Raw genomic sequence first — 20,771 nt, 5'->3', positions numbered from 1 at the left:
CCGTTTGGTTTTATGCTTTTCCTTTCAGAAACGCGCATAACTTTTTATTCTAAAAAAAAAAAAAAAAGCTAGGATAAAGGTTATTGGTTTTTCTTTTAAGCTTGCCTTGTCTCGGCAGAGGTGAATCTGGCAAGGCTCGGCTACTTCTGCTTCCCAGAGGTGACCAATTCAAAGGGAGCAGAGCGTGTGCAGATAAATCACTTGTGCGCCGGCAGCCCCTGAGCAGCTGGTGACGCCCGGCGCTCGGAGGGGTGCTTCTCGCCGGGCTGGTACCAAGCCGCAGGAAGGCAGCGGAGGTTTTGCTGGTACCTCCCTGGCAAGAGGCGCAGCCCCCGAGGGGCCCGCGAGAGTCGCTGGCCGCGGGGAGAGGCGGCGGGCGCAGAGACCAGAGCAGATGGCTGGGGCAGGAGCACCGAACGCCGTCAGCGCTCTGTCACGTGCGAGCTCCAGCCGGCGCTGAAGGCAAGGCAGAGACGGGCGGGATGCAGCGTGTGCACCTGATGGATGAGTTTTACCAAGTGCTACAACAATCCAGAAAATTCTGCACCGCCCCCAAGGGTGCTCTGGAGACCAAAGGTAATATTTCACCTCTCTGCCTCCCCTGTCTTCCCGTCAGATCAGCTCTGAAGGGCTCCTTTGTACACAAGCCAACCCAATGTTAAGCACTGCATATATATTAAAAAAAGCATAAAAGGGTAAAAGCTGAACTGCAGCCCTGTCCTACCTGGTAAAAAGCCGTTGGCTTGGGTTTTTCCTGGAGAAGCAACCAGGATTAAAGTCTGAACAGAACAGGGAGACAAGGGGAGGTAATCTCAGCCGAGGGGGTGTGGGTGTCAGCGGCAGGCCCCCGGTCCCAACAGCTGAGACACATTTGGGACGCTCAGCCGGGATCCCCGACAGCAACGCACAGACCCCATTCCAGGTACCAATCCCTTTATTGCTTTGGTTGCATTTTGGAGCTTGCTTCCAGATTTCCAGTCCAGATCTGTACCTTTGCTTTACTAGCACAAAGCTTTCGCGTCTGTCGGAAGGCAGCCGGCTGCCAGGAGTCGCTCTGGGTGAAGCGGACGAATCCAGGCGACGCCGTGGTCTGGGAGCAGCCGAGTAAAGCAGGCCCTGCGGACGGGGGGACCCGGCAGCGGGGGTACGCTGCAGCAGCTCCCGGGCGGGCGGTAAGGCTGTGCCGTGCTCCGGAGGGGAGGCCCCCCAGCAGCGGCAGCGAGCAGACCCCCAAGCCTCGTCCTCTCTGCTCGCTGCGCTGTGCTATACCCGCTCAAGCAAACCGTGGCACTGCCGCGGTACCACCGCGCTCGCACCATCGTCTGACCGCGTCTGCACCCACCCGGGAGGTCGTACTGGCGCACAGGTAGGTACTTCACCTGCTCCTCCTCGGGCTGGGTGTTAGAAGTCTGAGTGGTCTGAGGAACGGCCTGCGAGAACAGCAGGCAATCTGGGAAGGAGGAGGAGTCTTAAATCACTTGCAAGCGGTAAATCGGGGCTGGCCGTTTTTCTAAAGAATCCCTCGCACTCAGTGGTGAGAATCGGGGAGCACGAGGCCTTCGGCCGGTCTCAGCAGCCAGTCTTAGCAAGCTGCAAACTGTGAGGAACAGCCTGGATGTTTCTGAGAGGACATGGTGTTCTTGCCAGCAATACTGGTGAGGAATTTATTGGAAATGCATTTTAACTTTTTCTGATATTAACTGGTTTTAAAAAAGAAAAGGTTTTTAATGCACCCCAAACAGGATTCTCTCCCTGGGAAGGGTTAAGGCCAGAAAAAGCTTTTGTTTTGAGCTGGCGATCACTGTCGGGCTGGGAACAGGAGGGAGTACCAGTTGTGAGGAGGTCAGAGGGGTGTGGGGGGCTGACAGTCACCACCCAAGGATCGAGTGTTGGGAAGTCATTCCTGGAAAATTAATCTCTCTCTGTACCGAAGAACTTGCAATAGGTGTGCTATGACCCTTGGGCTTCTCCCCAGCACCACGTGCAGAGAAGTACCAGTCAGGAGGAAGCGGGGCAATGTGCCCGCCTCGGCCTCAAACACTGTTTAAAAACCCCAACCTTCTGCCCGTGGGCAGGGTGCCCCAGCCTGGGCAATCCTTCCTTTGCCCCAGCGTGAGTCGGGGCCTCAGTGACGGGATCTTCCCAGGTGAGCTCTGTCCTGGTGGTTCCCCTTTCCCTCCCAGCCGCTGCACAGGTCTGTCAAGGAGGAGATGCCCCTTGGGTGCCAGCCCCGGGCGCTGGGCTCTCCCGCTGCTGCAGCCTCCCCAGCAGGAGCAGCACGTTGTCGGTGAACTCGTTCCGCTGCCTCCCCATCCCACTGAGCTTCACGGGCCGCAGGCTGATGTGGGGGGGCTCGTACTGCTGAGGGCAGCAGACCTCGTTCAGGAGCAGCCAGGTGCTGTCCGGGTCCACGTGCATTAAGTGGAGGAAAACACTGGAAAACAGTGGGAAGAAGGAAAGACGAGTAAGGAGAAGGCCTTTTGATTGGCACCCAACAGGGTCATTAACAGAGAGCTACGGAAAGCATTGATGCTGTCTGCAGCCTCTGACAGCTGAACAGACTTGGAGGCTCATTAGAGAGCCACTGAAATGGCTCCAGTGCCCAAGAGAAGACAGCTCACTGGTTTCACATCTACCGGCAAGTGGCAGAAAAATAGTTATTGTGCTCACAGTAAGTTACTGACACCAGACCAGCAGCTTGCGAGTCACCGACCCGGGCTTTGGTGGCAGCGTCACGGGCTGCTGCTGGCAAAAGCCCTTCTAAAGCAGCCTGTCCCCAGCGCTGGAGCGGTGACCGCAGAGTATCGCAGGCCCTGCCTACATCAGGCCTGTTTTGGACAATCGCCCCTGCAGCGCTCTTAAAAGACGTTGCGTATGTTGCTCACCACCCTCTCTGGTTTCTGGGGAGTGAGGGGTCAGCCCACCTGGACTTCTCTCCCTTTTCAGCGGAGGTAAAGCCGTGGGTGCTCCTGGACAGCTGTCCAGGCTGGGCCACGAGCAGAGCTGAATGTTGTACTGAGGGCTTTTTATTGCTGTGAGGTCTCCCATCATCCCAAGTCCTTATTAGCTGCCTCCAAATTTACTTCCTTCTGCGCAGCACCTTTCCCAAAGTAGGGTTTTCTTTTTTAAAAACAAAAACAAAACAAAAAAACCAACCAACCCCAAACCATTAACAGTAGAATAGAGGCAGAGAGGAATGACAACCTCCTCTAATGCTCTACTGCTGTGCTGATGGTTTGCACTTTGAATTTCAATACCCCAGGCAAGATGGGGGATTTGACTCGAGTATGCACTTCAGGCTTGCGGCTCCAGCTGTGAGCTGCTGTAACAAAGATGCTGGACGGTCCTGCTGGAGAGCAGGAAGCTCCCAGGAGCAAAAGAGCAAATGGCTGATTTGCATGACCTACACTTAGGCTTTTCTTCCTGCCAGTTCTCACTGCCGGTAACCTTTGGGCTTGGCCAGGTCTGTGTCAGGGTTTCACGCACAGAAGGCTTATTGGGCTTAACTGGTATTAAGTTCTCTGGCTGTGCCATGTACAAAATGAAAGTAGAATTTGCGGGCTGCCCTGACAGGGGGACGGCAAGGCCTCCTCCTGCCTGGCGCTGGGTCTCCCACAGAGACTATGAGCACCACGGGTACGCAGCACTCGCCAAACCTATGGGTAAGCTTTCCAAGACCCCAGTAAATGCCTAGCCATGCATCTTCGGGTCTCCAGTTCCTACTGAAATCATAGGGCCATGAGGAGAACCACAGCTGGGAGAGGTAATATGAAGAGAAGTCAGACGGCAGCTCTGTCTCTGTTCCCCCAAGCAGCACAGGACAGAACACCCCTCTCTAAAATCACAGATCACCTTCTACAAAAGCCACACAAAATCCAGACCTGATTGCTGTCAAAACTTCTCCCTGCAGAACTTTTATCCCTAAAGTGAGCTTGCCTTCTATGCCGAGCAGGCAGAAATCCCTTTTAGAAACTCTCCTCTGAAAGGGAGTGCAGTGCCATGGGTAACCTGAAAAAGCACAGAAGTGAGATGGAGGCACTAGAAAGCTCCCTCATCTCTTCACAATGATCCTGTGGCTGTATGACTTGTTACTCCATGAGCAGCCGAAGCCTTTGCTTTTGCCTCTTTGCCATTAACCACTTGCGTGTCTCTCAGTGCAGGTCTCCGAACAGCAATGAGGGAAGACGTTGCCACTGCAAGCTGTTGGCAGCGTCCCCTCCTGAAGGTGCCTGCAGTGCCTATCTGTCTGCTCCAGAGAAGCCAGTGTGAAGGTGCTCCAAAGTGATAGCTGTGCTTGGCAACAGCTGCATCAGCAACGCGCCTCCTTCCAGGGGGACGGCCAGAGGCAGGTGAGCTGACGGGGCTCCCCGGCTCCCTTACGGGGCTCCCCGGCTCCCTTACCGCAGCTCTGCTGACTGGAGAAGGGAGGGCTGGCCCCAGCTGGGTGCCAGATGGAGCAAAGCGCGGGCAGGGTCGAGAGCTGGTGCCTGCCGACATCCCCGCACCCGGCCCTGCCGGCTGCCAGCGCTCTCCCGGTGCTCGCTTGGCCGTGACAGCGCGAGCCCGCAGCTGTCTGCCAGCCAGCAAACAGCAGGTCCCAGTGGTTTCCCCTGGCTTCTGATGGGCTGCTGCTGGTGGGCAGCGGCACAGAAATAATCCTCGCTCCTTATGGCTGGGGCGGATAGGACCGGGCAAGAAAGATGAATCACCGGGAAGTAAACACGGGAACAGGGAATGCTACTCAGCTGGCTGCTGCTTCTTCAGCATATGCACAACTTTACCTCTTATATTCACAGCAAAGATATCCTGCTCTCCAACCCGTTCCCAACCAGCTGCTCTGGAGAGAGCAACCCTCGGGAGACGAGCTGGTCCCTGGGGAACTCCACTGCCTCTTGTGCCCACAGCGGCCTGAGGCGTGTGATTATCTCCCGATAACCTGGAGTGCCGTGCAGCTTAAAGAACAACTTGACTTCTACATTTTCAAGCTAACTCTGGGGTAGTTTCTAAGCAACCTGTTTCCATGGCAAAGAATCCTGGGGGTTAATCCAGGTTTGTTTTCTGTTGTTGCCTTTTTTTTTTTTTTCAACTTAAATATCATTTTATTGAATTTTGCCTTGTGCAGGTGGCTGTTTTAGTGTACTTCAGCCCAGCTTGCGAGTGACAGCTGTCAATAAGTATCCAATAAACCACACAAATCAAAAGAGGTATGCTGCGTAATCAACTTTGATATCTAAAAAGGTCCAAAAATAGCTCATATTTGTTCTAGTTGTGCTAAACAACTTATTCTACTAGCACAGAGCAGAGTTTTGCTGTTCTGTTGCCTTGCCTTTTCCAAAGCTCTAAGCAAAGCCATGGCACAGTGAACTGGCTGGCAAAAGGAGACGCCTTTCTGGCTTTTGCATCTCTGCTGAATGTTTAACTAGCTAGAGTTCACCACAGGCTTCAGTAAGAATGGGGGAAATTATTTCTGCATCCTGGCAAAAAGCCCCGTTCCTCTCCAGACTGTTGACCAAAAGGTCAAATGGTAAATTTCACAGGCTGTAAACATTTATTAGGAATTAAGTGTAAATTTCAAAACAGTCACTTCAAACTGAAAAAACGCAGAACTGTTTGTGAAGTGTTGGCATAAGCCAATGACAATTTCTTAATCTCTCTTCCTTCAAAGCTTTTTTCCCCCCAAATGAAAAGCGTGTCAGGGATGATGCAACTTAATGAACTGATAAGATGCTCAGATTTACACATGGTGACTCTCGGTTTACACCCTCTTCCCCCTGCCTTGTTCCCAGTGCCTGGCCCCACACCACCACCCCTTGGCTGCTCAGGTGTTTCTGGTCACCTTACCCACAGTTGCACTGGCTTATTTTCAATGAAAGCAAAGATGTACCTAGTGTTCCTAGCCCTCCCAAACTCCTCTTTAGTACTTTTTTTTTCCTCAAGCTTTGGATAATATTCCTCTCCTGGAATACTCCCAGCAGTCATCTTATAATAAAACCTATTGACCCATTTTTCTCTTCCTCAGACATTCTGGAGTTCTTTCCCCCCCCCCAGCATCTATTTTTCTATTTTTGCCTGTTGAGTATTGCATGAAGCTGCAGTTGCAAAATTCACTTACTCCCACTGGTTCATCTAATAAAACTACAGGGTCCCATAAATGGGATTAAGCAGCCTCCTTGGGGCATGATAACATCCCTGGATGACAGCCAAAACTCTTTTTTTCTTCTTCTTCTTCTTTTTTTTTTTTTTTTTTTTTTCTTTTTTTGTGGCTCTAGCACCTTGGCCAAAAATTCCTGCTTAGCCCACTGCATGCCTACAGAATCCTTACTTAGTCAGCGCAGGGAGTTATTGGAGCTACAACTGACTTTGTAAGACCTGACCTTGTTCTTGGCAGGTCACAGCTCATGAGTTGAGTAAGAATCCAGAAAGCTGAGCAAAGGCCAGTTAGTATAAATCAATATGGCAAGCTGATTCCAAACATCTTTTTAGCTTGTATGATTTCTGCAGTGATAAAGCTGAGTTATGTGACGTATGTTGGCACTCATGCTGTGGCTAAGATTAGTTCTGGTCTGTCTGTTTTTAGAAGAATTTAAGATGCAGAATTTTTCATGTAGCAGGCTGATAACATTGCCCTTGCCTAGATGGAAAGGGCCTTACGTGTGACAACCTGTGTCATTTACAGGATTACTTTCAGGCACACAGAGAGCAAGGAGAAGGACCAGAGCTTACAGGAATCTGGGGGCTGAGCAGCTGGAGAAGGAAGCTGAAGCATGGCTGAGAAGTGATTCTTATCCTGGTGCCAGGGCTGATCGTGGCGGTGCAAACTAATTTTGACTTTTCCAAGCTGAAACCTCATATCATGTGTACTACACTTAGAAGTGATGGTGATATGTTTAACTGATCCATCCAGGCTCCAGGACCAGGGATCAGACAGGACTATACTAAAAAAAAAAAAAAAAAAAAAAAAAAAAGAAAGAAAAGAGAACTACAAGTACTGCCATATGTGTGGTTAATATCAGGCCAGACCTGATCCGTGCATTAATGCATGTATGTGTCTGGCCAACAGAGCTACACGTGAGCGAGCTGTTCATGGAAGAGCTTGCTTTGTTCAGTGAAATATGTAATGTAGGGTGCATCAAAGGCATGGGGGGAGCAGTGTAATATGGGGCATTTTTCCCTTAAAATAGAATAAAAATGATATACAGGAGAAAAATGTTACTTGCCCTGAACTTTGCTGCCCTTCTCCGATAACAGTGAGCTTGCTTCACAATATAGCTTCTAATGACCCTCTGACGTCATAGGGCTAATTCAGTATTGCCCCCCACCCCTGCTGTGGGGGGAAATTGCACAGCTTTTCAGACTGCTTTGTTAATGATTTAAAAGCTTAAGATTCCAAACATCTAGATAAATCCTAGTGTTCTGCTTTCCATTCCAGCATTGCTTACACAGACGAACGCTTTATTGTATTAAGGGTATGCAAGCCTACAGCAAAGAACGCCTCTGCAGAACAAATGCTGCTGAAACCTGCTGCGATGCAATAAAAGCCACTAAGGTAAAAATAAACCCACTCTCACCAGTGCAGGAATACAAACAAAGGTACGGCTACAGCTTCTGAGAGCGTTCTCTGTCTACACTGCTGCCCAGCCACACAAAAGCCCTTCACGCCCTGCACCCCTGGGAGGCTGGCGCTCAGGTGGAAGGGAACTGGCAGCTCTTCCCTTTTCGGCAGCCTGCCCTCTGCAATCCCCAGCGCCTGCTGAACCTGCTCACCGCTGCCTGCCTCTCCCCTCGGCGGAGGGGAGGGTTGGCCACACAGAAAGGGGGGATTTTACCCCCGTCCTTCAGCAGAGACAGAGGTGCGCGGCTTGCTTATTCACTTTCCGTGTTCTGTAACTGGACTCGCTTTGTCTGCTGAAATCTCTGGCCTTGTTTCCAGGTGACAGCATATGACAATAGTGATTTCTTATCCTGACAGCAGGAATATGCTGAGCAGGATTTTGTACGCCAAGCAGCAAAGTATGTCTGTCAACACTTCATAGAGCTGATGTGTGTTCACCTAAACTGTTTTTGCTCTTTTAACCTCCTCTCCCAACCTTCTCAGAGCCCGGTGCCAAGCCTGACAGCTTCCCAAACAAACTCCGGTCCACCTGGCAGAGCCTGGGTTGACGCGATCACAGGAGCCCAGGGAAAACAGAAGGAAAACAGAAGTAAATCCCCCAGCTTGCAGAAGGTATTAAGTGATAAAATACACGGGAATGTCTGGCACATCCTCTTGCATAGCTGTCTTCCCCTCTGCAGTTTTATGCCACCAGTGGGCCAAGAGCCCTAAGCATTCTAGCATAGGAGGTGGTTAGAAAAACACAAGTAGCACATCTTCCCCCTCTGTCCCCAAATGCACTGCGAGGTAATCTGAAAGTCAGCTGTAACTTGTGGGCAAGCTAACCTCTCTAGCTCATTCTGGGTAGTAAATGATACTTCACCAGAGAAAGGGGTTAACTTCCATGAAAGACCCTGTTGTACAGGACTCAAACACGCCGGAGGGAGGAATGGGAAAGGGGTTATCGTGCTCCCTCTGCCCCACGTTATTTGTACTCCTGATACACTTCCATTTAAGAGACATTACCTCTGGGCAGCTTCTTGCAGTTTCATGGGTTGCTTGGCACTGAGGTAAATCAGGCAGGCATCTGCCACTTTATTCAGGTCACTCTCACCTGCAGAAATGGAACAGAAAAGAAGGGTAGGAGGTAACCTACTCAGCGGCTGCTGCCTAACAGAATCAGCTCTAAATTGGCAGCAAGAGGCTTCTGAGCCTTTGAACTGTCTGGCCCAGAGCTCTTCTGACCTCGCCTCTTAAGCATCTTGCTGCAAAGCTAGGAAAGCAATCAAGGACATTGAGAGAGGAAAAGAGCAACTAGCCAGCAAACCTTCTCCCTCATCAAAGTCAGCTCCAGAAATTTAACCTAGGAGAATTTCAGAGAGTTTCATTCAGCAGAAGAAAGTGATGTGCTGAATTTAAAGGGTCACCCAGAGAGATGCCCCAAAACGGAGCCAGTCAAGTTAGCTAGAAGTCTTATCTGGGCTCCAGTTAGTTCTTCAGTTAATTAAGAACAAAGCACGGCCCAACAGGCCTAGCTGCAGCAGCCCAGGCACTCCACTTTATACCCGCTTCTCATGCACAAGCGAGATGAGCAGTCAGATTCTACAAGGTGCTGGGAATCTTCTCTCCCATTTGTCTCCTGGGGAGTAAAGAGCGACCAGCCCCTCCACGCAGAGCTCCCAAAGAGGACAGATCAAGGCCCAGCAGGACCCGAATGGGATGAGGCTGGAGAAGATCAGGAAACCAACCCCACGGGGCAGCAGGAGGGTAAGAAGTGCAGGCCTGGTCAGTTGGGATGAAAGGAGAAGAGGTGTCTGGCAGAGATCCTGCACAACCTGTGCTTTCCCTGGTACTCACCCATGTCCAGCTTTTCGCACAGAGAACCCAGTCCCTGCAACACAGCCAGCTGCAACTTGAAGGCAAGCGTGTGGTTGTACACCGGCCCGGCTCTGGCACTTGCTGGGGCCTGGCTGAGGAGGGAGCTGGTCAGCTTAGGCAGGACATCTTTGGAGAATCTCTGCCTCAGAAAGTCCCCGCACTTTTGAGCCAGGGTACTCAGCACCTAGTGGAGAAACATCGGTTACTGAAGGATAAGGGCACATACTGGTCCGGAGGAGCTCAGCAATCCGCGCCAGCTCGGGGGATAAGGCATTCCTTCTCCCTTGATCGCTTTTTTGCAGTCGAGAGCAATGTGAGCACACCTGCCGCAGCTTTCCATAACGAGCAGAAGGCGAATGCTCGATGGAGAGGCGGGGTGACCCGCACCCTGCTCTTCAGTTTCACACGGTAACCTCCGGGACTGCCCTTCCCTCATCGGCGCAGCAGAGGTAAGAGTAGTCTGTGAAGTCTTATTCAGAATTGCTGGAGGAGCCTCTGACGGAAAATGCCGTTAAAATATAAATCACCTTTGTGGTGGCAACAGCCCATCTTTACAAGCATGCCAGCGAACAGAAAGGCCAATTGGCTACAGCATAGGGCACCCAGCGCTACTGGTGTGTGCCCAGGATAAAAACCAAACTGGCCTAGAGAATGGCCTTAAATACACGTAAAAATGAAGGGGGGACCCATGGGGCCAACCCACGCGGCAGAACACGGTTCTCTCGCGGAACTTCACTAAGCTCGCGATCTTAGCGTGCAGGACCGAGATGCTGGTTCTGTGGTGCTTGGCTTACACCGATACCACGCTTCCTATCCGTGAGATTTAGGAAGGAAAACACTCACAGGGGATTTCTTATAACAAAACCCAAACTCAGTGCTAACTGTCATGATCCCTTGAACTTTTCTAGAGTTAATTAGTTTTGTGTTGTGATCTCTCCCTTCTTTTGGGGCAGGCACATGTGAGGCATGGCTACTCTGAAATTCTAGTGTATGGCTTCTTGAATTTGGGGAATCAAAACTCTTCTTTTATTTGCACTGAAGGATTCTAAAATGAATCTCATTCTGCACAGCAGAGGAAGCCCTGTGAAACCCTGGGACTGGCAACCTCTGGAAACATGCTTTATTGTCCAACTTGTGACTCAGGAAGAGAATGCAGTCAGTTGACGTGGTCAGGAGCTCTTTCAGAGTGTTGTTATGAGGCTACGTCTTTGCTTAACCTTTCCCCTCCCCTGCCAACGCCTCAATCGCAAAACAATCCCTTCTCTTCAGTCTAAGACTTCCAAAGGGGGGTGCTGAGACTGTGGCTCCAGCAAGGGCAAGTTGCACTATACAGTGCCTCTGACAGCTGCTTAGGCTGTAAAAGAACTGTTTTCCTCTTCCCTGCAATAACCACTCATATTGCTGTTTCCCCCAGGAACAGTGTTGAGGTTTTATCTGTGGACAGGCTGCAGTGGCAGCGGAGCAGCCTGCCCACTGCACGCTCCACAAGCTCAGCGCTTCTCTCGCGGGCCACAGCAATGGCTGAGCCGCTTGCCTTCTAAGCACCAGCTTGAAGGCTGTTGGCAGGGATTCGCTGCTGTACCTTGAAGGCTCTGAGCACTGCCAGAGGGTCATCGCTAATCAGCCGGGTGACGAGAGCTGGCCAGACACGATGAGCCATGGGAAGCAGATGGTTTCCGTGAGGATGCAGCGCAATTACACAGAGCTCCAGCACGTCCAGGACCTGGGCAGGAGGGACAGGGAACAGACTTCCAGAGAGCTGCAGCGCCAGCAGCACCAGGCACTCAGGTGGATCCCCAGTGTCGCACCAGGGAGCCGGGAGCAAGAAGGGCTTTAATACAGAAGGGTACAGTTTTGCCTCAGCATGAACTGGGATAACAGGGCAGTGCGCAGAACACAGGCCTGTTTGGAAAGGGCCAAGTAGCACAGTGACATAACTTGTGCTGGGCTACAGAGCCGGGCTGGAACCAGGGTGTGATTTCTGGCCTGGCCCTGCAGGCTGAGCTGTGCGCTGGGACCCTACTGCTCCTGTGGCACGGCAGCCCGATCACCTGGCAGGGCTGGGGCCTCGGCAGTAAGAATCTGGGTTATGCCTCACTGCTGCATTTTCTGTCTCGCTTTGCAGTTTAAAAGGAGGCCACCTTCAAAGGATTTTCATAATTAAAAAACCCAGGCTTTTAGCCCTGCTTATCATCGCCCCAGCAACTTCAGAAACGTTCCTCAGTCTGTGCACTACAGTCTGAGGAAGGGGGATGGGAGGCCTAGATCAGAGAAGGATAATCCTGCCTCCTGCACTAAAGGCCGAGGCACAAGGCTTGACTAGTGTGAGCATCAAGGGATGGTGCCTGGTATTAAGCCACCCTTAAGATTCTGTTCAGCCTGGCTGCCGTTCCTAAAAGAGACTGCTCCCAGAAACCGCCTCCCTTTCCCTTGCCAGACTTGGAGGGTCTGTCCCGAATAAGTGTACGGCAGCACTAACCTCGCTACGGCAGGCAGCCCAACGCGCGTCGTGCGCGTGCTGACGAGCTACCAGCCCCCTTCACGGGCACCGCCCGTCCCCTCAACGCCGGCGCTCACTAACCTTCAGCCGCACTCGCAGGTTCCCGTCAGACAGCAAGTGGATGCACCTCTCCATCACATCTTTGGCCAGTTGAGCATGGCTCGGCAGTAGAGTTTCTCCTTCTGTGTCAGAGTTGTTTGGCTCCAGCTTAGCAAGGGGGGGAACCTCATCTGGAAGACAAAACCGTTACTGAAGCCATGAAAATGACTTGGAAGTTCTGGGCGATCACAATACCCACCCACAACTACTCTGCAAATTCCCAAGTGAGGCCTTTGGCATTTTTTAACATATTTAGATATAGTCAAGTCTACGCTCGAGTTGTGCGAGTTAAGCGTCGGATTCAGTTAAGTGTGGGACTAGGGAAGGTTTGCTTTCTTTACTGGACAATGCAGTTGGCCTGACATTTGCAGTCTCTCCTCACCACGGACTTACTTCCCATTGATTTTTATTAAAAATGAAAAGCCTGGGTATTTAAAGATGAAGTATTTAAAGGTCAGGATTGCAGCATAGCCCAGTAAAGACTAAAAAGTTCCGATGTGAATGGCTGCATGCCCTGCCAAGGCCAAGTGAGAAGGGAGGGGTGGCATCATTAGCCAGGAAAAAACGGTACAGGGATTCCCAAGGGAGGGTGAGGAAAACACAGTACAATCCTGGAAAGAGGAAACTTTGGGTCCTGAACCCAAATGGCTGGTTATGAGGTACGGAAAAACACAGCGTGCTTGTGTCTTAGAGCTAGACAAGCCTTGATCTGCCAACATTTCACTGCCCCCCTCCCGCCCCACGCACAGAACAAAGCAAGAACACCCAGCAGCACCTTACGTGAGCTAAGGTCAGCTCAGAGCAGACCTGAGACTGTCAGGAGCATGCCAGGCTTTCAGCCTGGTCCCGAGTCCCCCGTCTGACAACAGGGAACCTCGGAGGTCACTGTCTTTCTCTAAGCCGAACATACTCTTCTCCAGTCCCGCACAGTACTGACCTGCCTCCTCGTCACCTGTGTCAGGAAGATTGCCCTCTGCGATCTGCTTCTGTCTGACGTAGTCAAGGAAGAATCGCTCCACTTCTTGCCTTGTCACCACCTGCTGCCCCTGGGACGAAGTCCTGCTCCGCCACTCGGCGGTCTGCCTTCGCTGGTGTTCCTCACCGCAGGACGACCCAAACCACTGGACTGCAAAAAAGGAACTGATAGGTCACTAAGTAATCGCGATCCCCTCCTGCGAGTCACAAGGTACCACAGACTCCTGGAGAGATGAACATGACTCTCGCGTCTCAAGGGACTGAATCGGGCACCTGCTGTCACATCACTGTGACCTCCCTGATGGTACGAGAACGTTAAAACCCCCCATATAAAAAGGAATGTACTCCATGTGCTTCTACAGAACATGGGAGTAGCAAATCCATCCTTTCTCAACCACTACAGGCCACGTTCCTGCAAGTCTGCAGGCCAGACAAACAGAAACTGGTTGTGGAGAGCAGAAGCTATTGGCCATCTTTGCTTGAGAGGTGGCCCACCAAGCAAAGCAAAGTTGCCATCGCGCTGCAGTACCTCAGCTACTTAAACTCTCCCATGGCAAGTCGAGAGGTCACAGACAAGTACCCTTAGTTACAGTAAGACTGAATTACGCAAAGTAAACGTCATTTAGATACCTAAAGCTGCCATTACTGAGTGGAGGACCCTGAGGAAAGTGGAAGCCTGGTTATTGTAAGACTGATCTAGTGTAGACAAGACATCTTGGATAACGTCTTCTACCAGTGGCAGCAAGCTGGCATCTGAATGCCTCAGCATGGTGTCCAGGACCTGGGAAGCATGCGGCTGATGTGCCAGCTGGCGCAAATTCAGGGAAATCCCATTCACCAGATAGTCAGAATTCTCATTAATCAAAGACTGCACAGAGTCATAACTGCAGGCCTCGCAGATGTCCACCAGGGTCCCCAGTGCCGTCTCACTGATGAGCAGAGTCTTGTCGCCAGCCTTCTCCAGCACAGGGTAGAGAGCTGACAGCAGAAGCAACCGGAACCCCTTCCCGAGGACAGCAGCGAAGCAGCCGACGCCTTCCAGCTGGATGCAGATCTGCCAGATGTTGCTGTTCATGGTGCGGGTCGTTACGTGCGGCTCTGGAGACGGAAGGAGAATGCTGCTGCACGCACCTCCTGGACGGGCAGTGAGTCCTGAACGTTGCACAGAGTGCTCGTGGCTGATTTCTTCTGTATCAATGCTAGTGATCAAATACCAGTTTGCCTGGTCTGTATACTCATCAAGAATGGACGTTATGGACCCTTTGAGATCATCCATGTTTGGTGAAATTTCCCTTTCCTGAAGGACATCCACCCCCATTCCAGCAGCTCCTGCAATCAGCTCGTTGAGGACCATCGCTGCCTGCTTTCGGTACATGCCAGATTCACCGTACAGCCCCATGAAATGATCCACAAGCAAATAGAGGTTCCCGTAGTAGCCAAGAACACGACAAACTTGCTGAAGGAGCTGGAAAACCTTCTCCTCCGTGAAGAAGCGGAAGTATTTCTTCTGACATCTGCCTTTCTGCACACCGTGCTGCAGGGAGCCCGCAGGTCCGCACGCGCTCTCACAGCCCCAGCGTCTGTCTTCCACTATCTTCACGTCGGTCACGTCCAGCTCCAGAACTTGCACCAGCGCTTTGGACAGACGGTGGAGGTGGGACACGGAGTTGAGGACAATGTTGATCTTGGGGCCCAGCAGCTTCAGGTAGCCGAGCAACAAGTTCAAAGTGGAAACCTTGCCCGTGTCATCCTGAGAGTTCATCAGGCGAGGAAGAGCTGTGGCAAGGGAATGGAGGTTCTCGGAGAGGACATCCGCAAGAGCCCTGTTCTGCGCTACAACCCTCCGCTCTGCGATGCCGCGCAGGACGTCGTTACACCTGCTTTGGACTTCACTGTTTTCATCGTTCACCAGCCCAACTAAGGCCTTTAACAGATGACTGAACGAGTCCACCAGCGACTGTCCGCAGTTCCTCAGTAGGTGCCGGACCAGTTCTACCAGCTCCAGCCGCACTTTCCAGTGTGGGTGAACTGAAGAAAATTCAACCACTTTATGCAGGAGGAGAGAGAGTTTTTCGGCAGTACTTTTACTCCAGTCAGGTCCTCTATGGACCATTAGTTCTGCTATTCTGCTTTGTTCCACTGGCAGCTTTTCTTTATTCTTTGGGATTCTGGCTAGCTGTGCATCAGCCATTACCGAGCCGACAACCAGATAAAAGAGTCTGATGGCAGAAACGGTGGGTTTGTGACCTTGTTTGATGTCTCCAGTAATAACACGAGACAGCGTAATGGAAATCCCAGGCAGGAAAGAAGCAAACAAATCCCCGCATTGCTGTGCCTCGTCTTCGTCTAGGTGCCGATGCTCCTGGCAGTCACACTGCAGAACTAGGACCTGTAAGCACTTCAAAGCGGAGATCTTAATTTGCCTTGCTTTTTCTTGCTCTGCTAGGCCCAGAAGCAAAGATACAGCGAATCCCAAGAGAGGAAGGGTGGAAGGTTGATACAGAGACAAGATAACGTCCCCATAAGCGGAATGCAGCAGGGTGTGGAGTGCCTGGATTACAGCCAGCTTTAACTCCTCTGACAGCGGGGCTGGTTTGCTTGAGCCAGAAGCGGGAGCGAGGCACGTACAGAGCTCAGAGAACAGCTCCCGCAGGAGCTCCTGCTTCTTCACCCGCGTCGCCGCGAGGACGGAGGCGATGCACTGCACCACGCTCTGCACCAGGCGCTCCCGCCTGGGCCCCGGCGCCTTCAGGGCGAGGCGCAGGGGGAAGAGGACGTACTCCTGCAGCTCCTGCAGGGCCGCGGCGCTGACGGCGCCCAGGTGGGCCTGCAGCCGCGCCACGTTCTCCGCGCTCTGCGCCCTCGTCAGCCGCACGCAGGCGGGGCGCAGGGCGCCGAAGGCCTCCTGGGGGGTGTCGAAGACGGCCATGCTGGGGCGGCAGCAGCCGAGGGGCGCCGGGGGCCGTCGCAGCGCGGGGCCGGGCGGCGGCGGCCCGGGGCGGCCCCGGGGGCTCCCGGCGCGCCTACCGGCTGCCGTAGCGCGGCGGCCACGTGCCGGAAGTGGCGGTGAGGTAACCGGCGCTGTCGGCGCGACAAAAAGAGTCCGCGGGAGCGCGGCGGAGGGGAGCGCTGCGAGAAAAGTCCCGGGCACGGGCAATGCGCATGCGCCTGCCCGGGCCGCCCTCCCTCCGGCGATCCGTACCGTGCCGCCCTTCGACCCGCCGCGGCGGGGTCAGAGGTCGGGCGGCCATCTTGTGGCGGCGGCGGCGGGCTGCTGTCGGTGAGGCGGCGTCGCGCCCTCCCCCGCGGGCGGAGCAGGCCCGGCGCGGGCCCGCCCGCCGCCATGTCCTCCTTCTCGGAGTCGGCGCTGGAGAAGAAGCTGTCGGAGCTGAGCAACTCCCAGCAGAGCGTGCAGACGCTCTCGCTGTGGCTCATCCACCACCGCAAGCACGCAGGGCCCATCGTCTCCGTCTGGCACCGGGAGCTCCGCAAAGGTACGGGCCGCCGCGGAGCCGCCTCTTCCTGACGGCGGCCTCCGAGCCCGGCGGGCGGCGGGGCGCGGGCTGGGGCGGCGGCGGGCGCTGGGCGCCGTCCCCCGCGGCCGTGAGCCTGCGTTCGGCTCCGAGCCTGCCGCTGCGGGCGCCGCCGGGGAGACGGAGGGCAGAAACGTGGGGTGAAACGGCGAGGCGGGGGCTGGGGGGGCCGCCGAGCCCGGGCGCGGTGCGGGGCGGCCGCCTACCGAGCGCTGCGCCCCGGGCGCGCCCGGGTCAGCCGTGAAGCGGGTTGGGGGCTGTTTAGCTTCTAGATTTTGCTTCTAAATCCGGGGTTTGGATTCATACCGCTTATCCGTTATAGAATTGCGCTAAGGGATGAGGAGATAAGCAAAGTAAAAACGGTCGTAGAGATCCGTAAAAGCCCTTTGGTAGTATCATCCAGAAATACTTTCTGCTTTTTTTCCTTGCAGATTAATTTAACTAAAGTTAACTTCTGGTAACTTCTCAAGTTGCTTCATAACGAAGTCGGGGAGCCTGGCGGTGTCAGCGGCGATGCCCCGTCCCCGGGGCAGCCGTGAGAGCAGCCAGGGTCGCCTCCCTCGCCTGGGCAGCCAGCGGCCTCAGCCCTTGCAGCGGGCTGGAGCCCCCCGGGTCACCGCTAGTTGTTGCCGTTTATAGTACGTTAAGCATGAATTTCTGAAAGATCTGAGTTTGGCGCGCTGTGGAAATAAGCTCTTTTGTTTTCCGTCTTGTGCGTGCGTATTTGCAGCCAGCGCGCTCTGGAGAACAGCATCTCCCACCGATTCTGGCCATAGTAAAATAGAAACTGGTGGCGTCAAGATGGGAAAAGTTATGGTATATGGAAGAAATTTAATGTTGCTTTGGCACGGCATTGCCTGGAAAAATATTTGAGTCTCCACAATAGCTTTCTCCTGCAGTTTCACTCTGTTCTGAATTAAGTGGTTCTATACCAAGTTTTTTTTTCTGAATTTAATTAATGAAAAATAAGTTTGTTGTTACACTAATTTGCTGGTACGTTAGAACAGCTCGTTTTGATCATGTGCTTCAAGTTTATTTCTTATGCAGCTTTCCTCAGAGTTGATGTGTCACTGTGCGCAAAAAGTATTAAGCTCGTGTTTGTTTTATAAATCACTTAGGAAAAAACCAAGCAGAAGTAAGGAGATCAAGAACTGCTTGACTCAAAGGCCTCTGATTTGCCTTGGTAACATGGAAATATTTTGAAGTTTGTTTTTAGGCCCAAAAGCTATAAGCAACTTTGAAAATCATGTTAATGATTCCAGGTGAAAGAAGTGAGAAATAAATGCAAACTCTCTCTCTCTCTTTCTCTTCTTTTTCTTTTTTTCCCTTTCCCAGCAAAATCCAGTAGGAAACTTACTTTCCTATATTTAGCAAACGATGTCATCCAGAACAGTAAGAGGAAAGGTCCTGAATTTACTAGGGAATTTGAATCTGTTCTTGTGGATGCTTTTTCTCATGTTGCCAGGTATGTTGCTATGTTACGTATTTCTTCAACTTTTCTCTCTAGAGATTTGCATTCTTGTTATACAAAGTTGAATTCAGTTGGATTTTGTTGGGTTTTGGTTGTGTGGTTGGTTTTTTTTTGTTTGTTTGTTTTTTTTAAAGCCTCAGGGATGCTTGTACCCTCTCTCTAGCAGAGATTGGTTTCTGACTACTTTGCAGCTAGGAATTGTTCAGTATTAATGTTTCTTTTTGGGGAAACCTGTTTGTACGTGCATCAGCCCCTCACAGCTTTACACATTTGTTCTCTGCATGCAACTCCTATGTACTTTATTTTGATTGTTACCAAAAGACCTTGCAGATCTGTTCATGGGTAGTGAAATGGAATAGTTGCATGTGTGTATTAAAGCCACAAAATGAATGGCTCTCCCCCGTTGTTAGAAGACTTTAAAAGAGCTGATATTTTGGGTCAGTGGATTCTCGTCAGTGTTCTCGTTTGAGCGCGGTTTCTTTTTGCATTGCTGGTTTTAACGGTTATCTGATCGTTAGACTTCTTGCTAGGGGAAGAAAGAATTTTATACATAAAAGGGAAGAAGTGATGCAGCTACCATCCTATCAAAAATGGACTGTCATTTAGTTAAGATTTCTCTAAATAGCATAATAATTCCTATTATCTCAACTAAACAACTTTAATGTTCTGTGTGTTTAGTGGTATGCTGTTCTGGATGGCTGTCTAACTTTCAGTGCGCTGTACGAGTACATTTACATGCCTAATGATCCAAACAACCTGCTTTTTAATTGGGATGTTATTGACTGCAACAACTGTTTAAAGTTAATACTCTGAATTGTAAACATGTCAACTTGGGGGTATTTTATAACTCCTCTTACAAATTCTGAATGATAGCAAGTTTCTTCCTTCAAAACTTTTCCTGCTTTTACTTTGGGTTGGGAATGTGGGGCGCTCTCAGGCAATCTTTGGTCCCAATAAAAGGGGAAAATTGGCCACAAATGTGTTTTGCACAGTTTGTCTCAGACAACGTGCGACAGATTCCCTCCAAACGTGCAAATATTACAACGGATGCAGCTGCTAGTTAGGAAGATGCTCTCTTAAAACATAAGGAGTGTTTTTCAGCTCAACTCTAATTATTTTCTAATCTTTGAACAGAGAAGCAGATGAGGGCTGCAAAAAGCCCTTGGAACGATTGCTTAACATCTGGCAAGAAAGGAGTGTGTATGGCAGTGAGTTCATACAGCAACTGAAACTTTCTATGGAAGACTCCAATAGCCCCCAAACTAAAGGTAAACGCATATTGCTTTCGTTGTGTGCTTTACTTTGTTTTTTTTAAACTGGTACGTGTTTCACTGAAAGTGCCGTGGGGAGTTGAGCTCTGGGCTCCTGTAGCGGGGTTGTTGCCAGAGCTGGTCACGGAGATTCTTCGGGATCGCCTTGAGAGAAGTCTGATTTTCGTTAAACTCGCAGTTCCAGTTTGAAAGTGTGTTGCCTTGTGACTTGTGGCTGGCAGTAAGCTAAACTTAAGGTAATTTTTGCTTCTGCTCATGCAGACAGAATACTGCAGGGCTGCCTTTTGATGCGAAGACAAGCAAGCAGGGTACAGGGAACTGTTGCGTCTGCCTTGAGAGTTAAAATTGTCCCACTCCACATCTCTGAGAGTGGTCAGCTGGGTTATTATAATGGTTTATTCAATACTGTTAGTGCTTTTATTCTCATTTTTTTTTTATTTTGCATAGTTACTGTATTTTATTATGATATTTAATAATTGAAGGCTGGAATATATGCCCAGAAGCTTGGCTGGTCTCTTTTTTTCTTATACCAGCTGATGTCATTTGGGGAAAACAATAATTTGCATCATTTAATGTCGTTAGAACATCACGGTTGTAACCTTATTATTGCATGAGACAGATGTGAGAAACTGAGTGTAAACTTCTTGCATTTACTGTGCTTTTATACTGCTCTGGCAGATACTGCCTCTTCTTCTATAGCATCTGAAAATATTTAACTGGTAGTACTGTAATGAAAAGAGGGGAGCAGTAGGATGCCTAACCTATGGAAGGTGAGGGTCATTAAAAATCCAGAGTGTTCCAGTCAGGGGAATATTTATCCACTTTGCAGCTAAAGGAAGTGTCAGTGCCTTCAAATTAGCTAAAATCACATTTCTGCTTTGACCAAATTTTGCTCTGTTCCCCACAGAGGTGCGATACTTTGTGAGAGAGTTGCCCTAGTCATTAGTAAAGTGCTCTTCTGCCGTTCTTAGGTAGGGAAAACAAGCAAGAGATGTCTACTGGAGTTGTTAATTAATACAGCATTAATAGGAAGACATGAACGTTAATGAGACATGCATGTGAAGACATACATCTATGGCTGTAGTTTTGTGTGTTTTATCATGTTGCTTCAGGTGAAATTACTGGCGCTTTGGCAGCTTACAGCAGAGGCCTTCCAACTTACCAGGATTTAAGTGTGACATTCAGAAGGCATTGCCATTTTTTCCCCAAAAGCTGGGAGACCAACTGACCTGACCGAAGGGGTTGTCTCTCTGTGTCAGGACAGGGAGTCCCTGCCCTGGGCGCTGGGAGAGGGGAAGGGTGGGAGGTGCACGGTCTCTGCCTGGGACAGCTCACATCGGGGTGTTCCTGTTGTCTGGGTGCAGTGCGTGAGGCACCTGTTTGTCATGAAAGGACAGGACTTACAGGCCTGAATGGTTGTTGAACTGATTAACTGAGGGTTTGAAACTGTTAA

The 20,771-nt window shown here is 51.1% G+C and overlaps 2 protein-coding genes across 5 annotated transcripts in view; one reads left to right on the top strand and one right to left on the bottom strand.

Moving 5' to 3' along the window:
- TTI1 (TELO2 interacting protein 1) lies at nucleotides 1–15,981 on the bottom strand. Of its 4 annotated transcripts, none has more exons than XM_082325917.1 (8): nucleotides 13,674–15,981; nucleotides 13,006–13,194; nucleotides 12,051–12,199; nucleotides 11,052–11,192; nucleotides 9,449–9,653; nucleotides 8,618–8,705; nucleotides 725–2,434; nucleotides 1–68 (listed from the first exon to the last, which is right to left on the bottom strand). In XM_082325917.1, exons 1-7 carry the CDS (start codon nucleotides 15,970–15,972, stop codon nucleotides 2,200–2,202), a joined length of 3,306 nt encoding a protein of 1,101 aa, XP_082182043.1. In that variant the 5' UTR covers nucleotides 15,973–15,981; the 3' UTR covers nucleotides 1–68; nucleotides 725–2,199. The 4 variants fall into 4 exon arrangements, with proteins under 4 accessions (XP_082182043.1, XP_082182044.1, XP_082182046.1 ...); XM_082325918.1 differs by lacking the exon at nucleotides 1–68 and adding an exon at nucleotides 6,724–6,935 and having other exon boundaries at nucleotides 2,294–2,434; XM_082325920.1 differs by lacking the exons at nucleotides 1–68; nucleotides 725–2,434 and adding an exon at nucleotides 2,956–3,120.
- Nucleotides 15,982–16,279: 298 nt separating this feature from the next.
- Nucleotides 16,280–20,771, top strand: part of RPRD1B (regulation of nuclear pre-mRNA domain containing 1B) — a 28,302-nt gene continuing 23,810 nt past the window's right edge. The window contains exons 1-3 of the mRNA XM_082325921.1: nucleotides 16,280–16,537; nucleotides 17,912–18,041; nucleotides 19,182–19,315. Of these exons, the coding sequence (XP_082182047.1) occupies nucleotides 16,387–16,537; nucleotides 17,912–18,041; nucleotides 19,182–19,315 (415 nt within the window). The 5' untranslated portion in view covers nucleotides 16,280–16,386. The remainder of the gene's footprint in view (nucleotides 16,538–17,911; nucleotides 18,042–19,181; nucleotides 19,316–20,771) is intronic.

This window comes from Platalea leucorodia (assembly GCF_965183815.1).
Source record: "Platalea leucorodia genome assembly, chromosome: 13".
Lineage (NCBI taxonomy): Eukaryota > Metazoa > Chordata > Aves > Pelecaniformes > Threskiornithidae > Platalea > Platalea leucorodia.
This window is presented reverse-complemented; position numbering and strand designations above follow the sequence as displayed.